At 47.8% G+C, this 11310-nt stretch overlaps 1 protein-coding gene across 3 annotated transcripts; it reads right to left on the bottom strand.

The window, feature by feature from the left end:
• Positions 1-4495: 4495 nt before the first annotated feature.
• On the bottom strand, positions 4496-9764 carry FIGNL1 (fidgetin like 1). 3 transcript variants are annotated; one of them, XM_021546856.1, is made up of 3 exons: positions 9720-9764; positions 8528-8635; positions 4496-7204 (listed from the first exon to the last, which is right to left on the bottom strand). In XM_021546856.1, the coding sequence occupies exon 3, from the start codon at positions 7194-7196 to the stop codon at positions 5127-5129; it is 2070 nt and encodes a 689-aa protein (XP_021402531.1). In that variant the 5' UTR covers positions 7197-7204; positions 8528-8635; positions 9720-9764; the 3' UTR covers positions 4496-5126. The 3 variants fall into 3 exon arrangements, with proteins under 3 accessions (XP_021402531.1, XP_021402532.1, XP_021402533.1); XM_021546857.1 differs by lacking the exon at positions 9720-9764 and adding an exon at positions 9537-9655; XM_021546858.1 differs by lacking the exon at positions 8528-8635 and having other exon boundaries at positions 9720-9749.
• Between the last annotated feature and the right edge of the window lie 1546 nt (positions 9765-11310).

Genomic DNA, 11310 nt, shown 5'->3' with positions numbered 1-11310 from the left:
GCAAGATGCCACCCTGCCACCCTGACCACTGCAAACCAACCCAACTCAAACAGAGGGGCTCTCTTGGGCTCAGGGTGTTTGGGAACCTGAGAGACCACCTCAGCTGCACCCATGAGCTCGTGGTTGTGATGCTACACCCAGATCACATGCACAGCAGCCTTGTCCCTGCTAGAGCCTGGACAGCTGAAAGTTCCCTTTTTCTGTTCCCCCCCTTCCTTGCCCAGCTAACGACTCCAGTCATGCCTGGGTGAAGAAAGGGCAGTTGTTCCCCTTTTCTCCAGTTACCTACAGTGAGGAAGCACTGCATCGTCTCTCCCCCAGCCAGAAAACAGATCTGGTGTCTTTACAGCATCCCTGCAGCTTTCACTCACTTTTCTTGATCCTCTTGACCCTTCTGGAAGAGAACAATGCTGCCTTTTGCTTACTGCTCCATCTTTGCCACAAGAAAACAACTTAGTATTCCTTTAGGACAGGTTATGTGCCTTCCCATATGTCCTATGGGAATACGGATACGGGACACACCTTCTCTGAGTTTTCTGATATTTTCTGAAGATGAAGATTTTCTGAAGATAGAAGTTATTAAATTTTTGTAACACTCCTGCCCAGTTAGTTGCAAAGCCATAATCAAGGTGCATTAAGAGCCAAACAAGGCATGCCAGAGATTTCACTTGGGCCTTTCCTGCAGCAGTGACAATGGATTCATTGGTGACTATTACTGATGGAAGAGGGACGCTCCTCTGCATAACTTTGTTGTTGAAACCAACGAGGGCAAGATAGGAAAACACAGCAACTTCAGAAGAACTTGGCTGAAAATAAGCAATGCACTGAAAAGTTCATCTACTACCCTGCACCTATGGTCAGCCTTACTCTGCTCCAGCTTCATCCCTTATCACTGAGGAGCACTGTCGTCTGGGGTATCAAATGACTAAAGTGGAGAGAGATGAGCACACAGAAGTGATAAGAAGTTGAACCATCAGGAAATTATGAAAAAAAGTTTATTTATTTAGTAGAGGTATTTATTTAGTAGAGGTACTTATTTATTTATGCCATTTATTTAGTAGAGGGAGTATTCTAGTGTCAAATGATGGCATCTCAACTGTTTCAGGTACCTGCTACCAAGGGGATGATTAAACCATTCCCCATGTCTGTGATTTGAGCAATACAGACAGACTAAAGCACAGAACACTTGCATGACAGTAACAGAGATGAGACATTAGGGAAGAATTTTACTCACCTTCAACCTTGCTGAAGAAGAATCCAGACACTTTTTTAATGGAAAGCTACTTTATTGATGGCTAACACTAAACATTTACCACTCTGTGTTTGCATTGTGGCATCTACTGAATATGTCAAGTCCTGAGTGTGATCATATCACTGGTATGGGAATGAAGTCTAAAAAGAGACCAAGGTTTTTGTAAGTACTGAATGTTTTTAAAGAACAAACCAGGCAAAACATGCACCAGGAATCACAAAAATTAATTCATCTTGCACAAAGTGGGAATTTGAGGATTCCTTATAGTTCTTTCCAGACCCACAACTCTGTGATAATGCTATTTTGGCTTCACAGCTGTGACCCAAGGTTATATGAAGTTTCTCACCTAATGGGACAAAAAAAGAGACCTATTAGTACTACAGCTGCTTATATCTACAGCATCTTATGTGACTGATTTTCTACAGGCAAACACAGAATGGTAACAAAATATTAAAAAATGAGGACTTTTTGAATATTGTGGATGTATCTTTGCTATCCCACTTTTACATGAATTGTTCGTGCTGGGTGCAGGTGTGAACATGTCAGTAGGGGAGGGCTGCAGGTGTGGCCTCCTTGGCTGGTTCCAGCAGACCCATGGAGCAGGTGCCGGCACTGCAGCCCAGGGGACAGCCCATGCTGCTTTGTTTGGGGGTGTTTTCCAATGTCACGTTGGCTTGTGAGCAGTTCCATAATTTCTGTTAGAAGGAAATTGCCTTATTTCAAAAGAACAATCTTAGTGATGCTCTTAAGAGGCCAGTCTGGTTTCCATCCACTCGCCATTAGCAGGTGATGATCATTTCTGCCTCATCAGCTTCTTCCCCTACATGTGTTGGCACAGTTTTCTGCAAATGAAAATCCCCCAGGGGACTTCATACAGCTCGGAAACAATTTAGCTAAATCAAATCCAAGATACACTGAGAGTCTGAATCGCCTTGTTATTATAAATAAGACCTAACTTTTCCAGGACTGCAATTATTTACCTTAAAAAGAAACTGAGAGATTGTGCACCCAACATTGCTGAACCACAAAACCAGAGAGTTGTGCATTTCTTCTTCCAAAGACCAGCCAGCCAAAAAGAATAAATAATGAAGTACATAGGTTTCTGCATACACTAAACAGATCCATTAAAGTGGATTTATCTGCACCATTTCCCTTAAATTACAATCATGCCCTATTTCTGTGCAATTTTCTGAATTTTGTGAAATTATTTTCCTGGCAGTCGAATTGCTGTGTGGTGGCACTGTTACAGAGGGTTATGAAACTCATCTTGGGCTGAAACTGCAAGTCCTGCTGGCTCTGAGCTCTGCAGCAAAACCCCAAGAATGCTACATGGCTGAAGAGATGGTCATGTCACCTCCATCATTACTAAAACACAATAAACTTTACTAATGTTCCCTTTCACTATTTCTATGTGTTTCAGGAAAAAAAAAAAAAAAAAAAAAAAAAAAAAAAGGCATGTTCACGTAATTCTTATAATGAATAATATAAAAGTAGGAGGAAATACAGCCTTGTCTGGTTCTACCTTTTATCTCATTGATAAGTTCCACTTTGCAGGAAACAAATACAGAGGCACCAAACCTTTGTCCCAGTTCTTGTCATTCTTGTCACCTCTGCAAGGTGTCCAACCTCTGTCACCATTTGGATCCTCACTGGTCCCTCCCTGTAGAGCACTTCCATTAAAATGTGAAAATTCAGATGCAGAGATGACCACAGAATGCTCACATAGCACAGCAGAATAATGCCCAGCATAAATAAGGCAATTATTTAATCATATATAAGGCATTTATTAACCCTTGAGCAACCCTTAATTTGACTAAACAATTAAAATTCTCTGGTGTTTCATTCATGTGCCTGAAAAATGAATTCAAAGACATGTTTGGAGAGACTAAAAATCTTACCTACTATCTATCTGTTTGTAGCTCTTCAAAACAGAACTTGGAAGAACAGACTTAATCTCATAATCTTTACCCAAGTGGCACAAGTCAATTGGTTTGAACCACATCACACATTTATTCTTTCAGAATAATCTAATTATTCTATTTTCACTGTCTCAAAAATGAGGACAAATTCCCATACCTGAATTTTTACATCTCTGCAAAACAATTTCTGATATCGGACTTTACTAAAAATATGAGCTATGAATAAAACTGACTTGTTTAAATCACTATGAGCTCTAAGAAATTCTAAGCCTTCCAAATTATTCTGAATTCAAGGCTCACTGTAGTCTCCTGGGCCCTGTAGTTTTCAAATGTCTTTAAAAAATGCTAGTTAAACAGCATTCATTCAGTGTCAGAGAAATTTCAGGAAGAGCAGCTTTTAAACTCTGCATTTTCCCCAACAGGAGAAGAAGTTCTTTATAGAAACTGAAAATGAAGCACAGACAGCAGAACAGCCAGCTCTGCCACACTGACAAAGGGATCCAAAGGAAAGATTTCCATTTATTTTCCTTTCAGGGACAGCTGTGCTCAGCCAGTGGGCAAGGACAGGTTATGTGAATAAAAGGCTGTGCATTCTTTCATGCCTTAGGTATGAATGTCAAATACAAGCTAGCCAGGAATTTTACCATTGATGTATGAGGACATTTTAAGGAGCAGTGGAACCCAGTAGGTGTTGGGACATGGGATTTCTCCTTCCTGACCACTAGAGCCCAGCACTCTTGGACTAAGGCATCTTCCATCTGAATTTGATGGATGCAGCTGCTGCTGCTTCTGCTTGGGGGCCCAGCCAGGAGCAAGCCTGAGCTCCTTATCCAAACCACACACAGAGACAGACACACAAGGACAGAGGGAGCAGTCTTTCCCAGCACATACAAATGCCCTCCCATAAACCCACCCACAGCCCCACTGTCCCTCATCTCCAGCCTCAAGCACCCAAGGTCACCAATGTGTGACACAGCCCCCACAGTCTCCAGTTTCACAAGGACAGCTCACTCACAGAGCCTTCAGACACTGCCACAGGATTTATCAAATACCCATGTCCAGACCCTGAGCCCCCTTACCCTGCCATTGTGGGGCTCTTTCTAAATCTGGGCTTTCCTCCTTTCCAACTTGTCCAGCCCTTAGTTTGGCAGTGAGTTTTGGATCCCTACAGCACCTGGTTGCCCACACTGGCTACCCCACGGCTGGGCCTAGATCAAAGCCCCTGTGACCCATGGCCTCTTCTGCACCTGTAGGTGTCCAGACCTTCCAATAAAACACAGCCCCGCATGCTGATGCAGCACAGAAAGTAAGGTCAAGCCGAAAATCATCAAAAAAGCTTTTAATGAGAAGCTGGGATTGACTGCAGTGATGAGGCAAAAGGCTGTCAGACAAGAGCAATGCTCAAGAGACATTCCTCTTTTGTCCCCCCTTCCATTTTTCCATACAAGTCCACATCCATCTCCACCCTCTCCTCCCTCTGCTCCTCTCTCCTCCCAAACAAAGCACCTCTAATTACTCTTCCCCATCCATCCCAGTTTTGCCATACTCTTACCCAAAATAGGTATTTCTGCTATTATTTGAATCCCTTACTGATACAGCATTGTGGACCTTGCAAGATCTCCCCAATCTTCCTTTCAATTATTTGTAAGGTTTCATAACCTTCCCCTTAAACATCAGTGGAATTTGTTTCCATCTCTCCCAGCAATCTGTAAATTCTGTCAACCTCTCAATGCCACTGCTGTTCAGCAATTTCTCGTATGATGAGCAGCAGTTCCTGACAGTCTTTTCAGCTGGCAAGGCCTCAGCCAGAGCCTGGACATCTGCCCACATAACATGAGGAGGTTTAACTCCAGGACAGAAACAAAATGAAGCACAGATGCACTAAATTGCCACAGGTTTAATAAGTGGCAGTGCTGAAATCCTAAACTGTTCCTGCAAAACAGCTGTGATGCAGCTCATCTGCCGCAGCCAAATGTCTGGTTCCAGGTTTCATAGAGCTCCAGGTCCTTGGGGGACACGCTGGGCCGCACTGTCCTCAGGGCACTCTCAAAGTCCAGGAAAGAGATGGGCCGTACCTGCTCTGGAGTGATGGTTGCAATGTCCATGGACTGCAGACTGCGGATAGGGCCCAGAGAAGCTTCCCGACAGAGCTGTGTCATGTCCGCCCCAGAAAAGCCATCGGATTTCTGGACTATGAGTTTGATTTCCTCTTCATTCAGAGAGCAGTGCTCCTTTGCCATCAGCCGGGTGACAATCTGCTTCCTGGCGGAGGCTTCTGGGAGAGGGATGTACAGTCTCTTCACCAGTCTCCTTCGGGCAGCTTCATCAATTTCCTGGGGTCGATTTGTTGCTCCAACCACCAGGATACGATCTTCAGAGGAGGTTGTTGCCCCATCTAACTGCACCAGAAATTCAGTTTTTATTCTCCTGGACGACTCGTGCTCCCCCTCTCCACGCTGGGACAACAGGGAATCGATCTCATCGATGAAAATCACTGCTGGCTGCTGACACCGCGCCACAGTGAACAGTGCACGGACCATTTTCTCCCCCTCACCCACCCACTTGGAAGTCAGAGAGGAAGCACTGATACTAAAAAAAGTTGCTCCAGACTGGCATGCGATGCACTTGCCTATGAGGGTCTTGCCAGTCCCAGGGGGCCCGAAGAGCAGAATTCCTTTGGGAGGACCACGCAAGCCGGTGAAGATGTCTGGTCTCAGCATGGGCCACACCACTATTTCTTTTATAGTAGCTTTGGCAAACTCAACTCCAGCAATGTCATCCCAGCTGACCGGAGGCCCATGGTCCATGATCTCGTGCATGATGAGTTCAACCATTTTTGGTTCTATGTTTTTCAGCCGTTCATCCACAGGCAGCAATGGGTCTGTTGATTCCCCTACACGAGGCTTACACTGTGCTCCTCCATTTTCACTTCCATCTTGCTTTGGAACCGGAGGCACAAACTTGCTGAATGGACCCCGAGACCTGCCTGCACCCAAGGATTTTTTTACTCCTCCATATAATGAGACTGGTGCACGCTGGTTTTGAGATTTCTTTTGCTGATCCATCCACAGCTGTTCCTTTGCCGTTTTAAACCCAGGAGCACTGCTCTCTTCATTTCTGTTTCTCTGCCCTGAAAAACCATTAGTTTCTGTAGAAATGGAAGCCTGACATGGAGCAAGGCTAGGAATAGCTGTGCTGCCTTCATCAGTCAGACCATAGAATGCTTTTCTTTTCCCAGAATTTGCAGACCAGGCAGGTACACCTGACTGGCTGAAAAGAGACGAATTTTGTCTATCACAACAGTTACCTGGCATTTTCAGAGAACTACTATTAGTGGCTTCTTTACTTCCAAAGAGCGGAGTTGCCTGGAAACCTGGAAGAACCTGTATGCTTAAAGAGGCTGAAGCAGCAGGAAGTGTGTCTGAAGTTCTTGTCACAGAAGGCACACTGCTTTGAAGGGACTTGGAAGATGAGGGATGCCCAAGAAGATCTGGTCCCTGACTTGCACATTTTGCTGAGCCAGCAGTGAGCTCAGTCTCCCTGGTACTGCCAAAGACATCGAGTTTAGAAGGAGCTGGAGCAGCGGAGGCGCTGACCCCTTTATCAGCTTGTACACGAGCATCTGTCTGTGCCATCTGAGAGCTCTGGAAAATTCTGCCAGCCTGCATCCTCTCTCGCACACACTTTAATTCAAACACATTATCTGTTGTCAAGGCAGATTGCCACTTGTCACTGTCACTTTGCTGACATTTTGCCAAAGTCAAAATGTTTTCTGCATAGTTATTCAAGCCAGTCTCTGCGTTGCCAGAGTCAATAATCGCAGAGTACTTCTCTGCGTACTCCTTAAACAGGTTGGCAGCACAGACCTGGGAGATCTCGGAGTTTGCCCATGCATACTGAATGCGCAGGATCTTGGCACGGTATCCGTCTGCCTTCTGCCCGGGCGTGCAGGTGCCAGAGGTGACAGCAAAGTAACTTTCCTGCCAGTCACTCAGGTGCACCGCACTGGCGCTGGGGGCCTCCATCACTGACGCTGGAACAGACAGAAAATACCTGCAGTTATAAAATGCCATTTCACACCATTTGTACCAGCTGCTTCCTAAACACTTACTTTCCTAAACACTTACACAGGAAAACCTACATTATTTTAACTGAGAGGAACAGAGCAGGAGGTCTTGCAAGCTACTTAGCCAGTCTGGACACTTCAATCTTTTCAAAAAGCAACCAGCTCTGTGGTGCAAAGGCATTTAGACTGAGGTTCTTTCTTCTTCCTCATCCAAAGAAGAAAATAGTGGGGGAAAAAGAAAAAATAGTTTGTTTCTAACCAGAGGTCTCCTGGGGAGGTAAGTAGGCTGCAAAGAATGGTAACAGATGGCCAAGCAAAAACTGGCCTTGTTAAATGAAAGCACCAGTGCTTTCATTCTTATTTAACAGAATATGGCACAGTGCAGCAGAGGACAGAGGATACACCACTCTGTCAGAATGATTTCATTTATTACAGTGATGGTAATAAAAATGAAACTATTAAGCTAGTACGTAGAATTGTGTGCAGCATCTCTGAGGAGAGATAAAAATGGAATTATTAATCCTGAATGTAGCAAGACTCCATATTAAGAAAATATTAACAGATTACCAGAAAATGTTCAAAACTAATTCTTCCATTTAGAAGACACTAAAATGTTCCCATTTTACACTTTAGAGAAACAAAGCTCTTGCATGTTTAAAGCAATGCTTATTTCTCAGTTTCAGAAAGCAGAATTTAAACTCCTTTAGTGTTGGGTTTCTTTTAATAGGAAAGATGACATTTGACTCAGAAGTTATTTGCTCACATCCACAATGTATTTTCTTTCTCTACAAAGTATTGTGTCCATATATTCTGCACCAGTGTGTGAGCCAAGTTGCAATCCCCTGGATCAGCTACGGACTGTGTAGGAGTGCAGATGAAGGTACAGGTGCAATGTTCATGCAAGGCTGGGAAGACAGAACTGAAAAAATCCAGGCTATGTGAGGTTGTCCTCCCAAATTATTTGCAAAAAGTCTGGCATCAGCATTAGACAACAGAGAGCACAATATGATTATCGCTCATATGCCTATATGGCTGCACATATGATAAATAGTCAGGATGTCAATAATTTTTGTTTGAATATTTTTTTCACTACAGCCCAGATTTGTAGTGCTATTTAGAAAAGTCAAAATACATTTTACCTGCAAATCTGGCACTTCTACAAACAAATCCAATTAAAACAAACAAACAAACAAAGCCAGACCACAAAAACAAGACTTTCCAAAAAGTTACTGCCAACTTTTGCATCATGAGAAGTGTAACTTGCACCTAGAGAATGTGATACAAACTCACATCATCATCCATCCATAGCTGAGTGACAGGAGAACAGCAGTTGAAAGGCTGCAGCCTTTTACTTCTTTTCTCTAAACGGCTTTCACTGTGCACATATTTTTTTTGTAACTGTTGAATCAAAAAGATCATAAATGACATAAAAGCATAAAATCAGGAAAAGTTTAATAGCAGGTATTTGCCCCAATGAAATACCTATAGCTTAGACCATAAAATCTCAAGTTAGTTCACCACCACTTTCTTAAGGATTCAGTGGTCACCTGAGGGACCTGAGGGAAGGTCGTAACAAATGAAGAGTGGCGACCAGTTTGAACTTTGTTTTTTTTATTCACAGAATCACAGAATGGAGAAGGTTGGAAGAGACCACAGTGGCCATCTGGTCCAACCTCCCTGCTCAAGCAGGGACATCCCAGCACACATGACACAGGATTGTGTCCAGACAGTTCTTGAGTATCTCCAGTGAGGGAGACTCCAAAGCCTCTCTGGGCAACCTGTGCAGTGTGGTCGCTACCACAGGAGAGAAGTTCTTCCCCATACCCAGGTGGAACTTCCTATGCCTCAGTTTCTGCCATTGCCTCTTGTCCTATTGCTCGGCACCACCAAGAAGAGCCTGGATCCACCCTCTCGACACCCACCCTTTAGTTATCTATATACATCTTAAACACCGTCTAGCATCATTCTTTCCCCCATGTCTAATCCATATTAATTGTCCTCATAGCCGTACAACTTCTCTCCAAGAGAGCCACTTGCACACACGTTCAGCCAGAACAGCTCCCAGACGAGGGGATCGTACTCGGTGTGCACGCCTGAAGCGGGGTGTATCCCAGCACGGCTCCCGCTGGATGCGGCGCTCGGGGGCGCGCTCGCCTCAGGGCGGAGCGGCGGGAGCTGCTGCTGCCGCCACGCACGAGCGCGGGCCCAGGGAAACACAGCGAGCACACCCACCCTCCGCTGCCCTCAGGAACCCAGCCGGGAAGCCGCCCGGCCATGGCTGAGCCCTCCACGCCCCTACCCAGCCGGCAGCCGCGGCCCTTCAGCTCAGGAGCCCTGGCCGGCCCGGCGGCGGGCGGATGCCCCCTCAGGGCACCGGGAAGCGGAGGCCACAGTCCCGAGCGGGTCCCGCGGCCCCTCCCCTCCTTTCTCCCCTGCCCCGTCGCCCCGGCCCGGCCGCGCCGCGCCCGCTCCCCGCACCCACCGGCCGCCGCCAGCCGCGCGCGCCCGCTCCGCGCTCCGCCCCGCCCCTCCCGCCCGCCAATCGGGTAACGGCGCTCCGGGAGACGCAGCCAATCAGAGGCCGGGAGGGCGGGCCGAGTGGGAGAGGGGCGGGCTCGCTGCGCTACGTCACCCGCAGCGCTGGGAGGGACGACGCGAGGCAGGGCGGGCGCTCCCTATTGGCTGCCTGAGGCGCGCTCTGTCCAATGGGCGCGGGGTCCGCGCCTTGAGAGGCGGGGCCGGCCGCGCGCCGACCGCCGCGCGTGGGGCGGCGCGCGCCGGCTCTGTGGGCAGCGCGGGTCCCTGGGCGTGTTCCCTGAGCTCCCAGCCCGTGTTCCCTGAGCTCCCAGCCCGTGTTCCCTGAGCTCCCAGCCCGTGTTCCCTGAGCTCTCAGCCCGTGTCCCTCAGCTCCCACACCTCCGTCCCGAGCCCTCCCGCGTCTCCCGCCGAAGACGCTGCCGGCGCCCTCGGGCGCTCCCCTGGTGCCGGTGTCTCGGCTCCTGCGCCTCGCCAGCCCTGCTCGCACGCTTCGGAAGAACCTTTCTGGTCAGGACTTGGTTCCGCAGCTGGACGTCAGAGCAGCCGAGAAGGGAGAGGCTGGAGAATGTCAGAGGTTCTGTCACGTTTATTGCCTCTCCGGGCCATTTTCAGTAGCAGTAGAAAATGGAAATTGAGAAGTGCAATTTCCGTGAGGCAGAGAAGCTCAGTGTGACTGCAGGAGCGGAATTGCTGTGGCTGTTCCTGTGCCACACGCGCCTTTAGCTGCCGAAAACGGCGGGGCGGGCAGCTCCCATCAGCATTCCCGGCTGCCTGCCCTCTGTGCCTCTCCGTGCCCTGTGCTCGGCTCGCGGGCAGTCCCGGGCTGTTCCTTGGCAGCAGCCCTCCCTGCAGGATGGGCTCCCCATGAGTGATGGCCCAAGCACTAAGCACTAACCCCAACCTTAGCCCCGGTGGTGGCTTCGCAGCCAGCGGTGGGTACCTGGCCCTTAGGCACACAAGCGCTTGACCTCTACGGCCACCTGTTTCATCTCTAGCCCCGAGACACCGGCTGCGGGGCCACCACGCTGTCTAGCACTCCTGGAAACAACAGCTGCTGCACAGGCCTGTTTGGGAGAACAGCTCTGACAAGGACAAGATGAATGGCACACTCTTATACAGGGCAAAAGGTGGTGGTCCATGTGGAAGCATCCCCTGAACTGATTGTGGTGGTGGAGTCCCCATCTGGATCACACCAACCCACGTTCAAATTACCATACCAACCTAGATGCAAATTAGCACTCTAAGCTGCAGTTACACCTCTGGTATTAACAGAGACGCTTCTGTGTGGGTGAACATTTCATTTCCCTGAGGAACCTTTCCTGCAGTTACTGTCAGGTTTTTGTTATACATCAGGCTTGTTATGCCATTAGTGCAGACAGCACATTAAACTGTCTGTGCTGGTATGCAAGCTATCATCCCAGACCCAACTGGGCTAACATTTAAATAGTGTGTGACGCTGCTGCCTTCAAATTTCTCCCAAGGCACGCTTGCCCGATTTCCCTGGGATTGCAGAGGCAAGGAGCAAAGCAGCCTTG

This window comes from Lonchura striata, chromosome 1 (assembly GCF_046129695.1).
Source record: "Lonchura striata isolate bLonStr1 chromosome 1, bLonStr1.mat, whole genome shotgun sequence".
Taxonomy (NCBI): Eukaryota; Metazoa; Chordata; class Aves; order Passeriformes; family Estrildidae; genus Lonchura; species Lonchura striata.
This window is presented reverse-complemented; position numbering and strand designations above follow the sequence as displayed.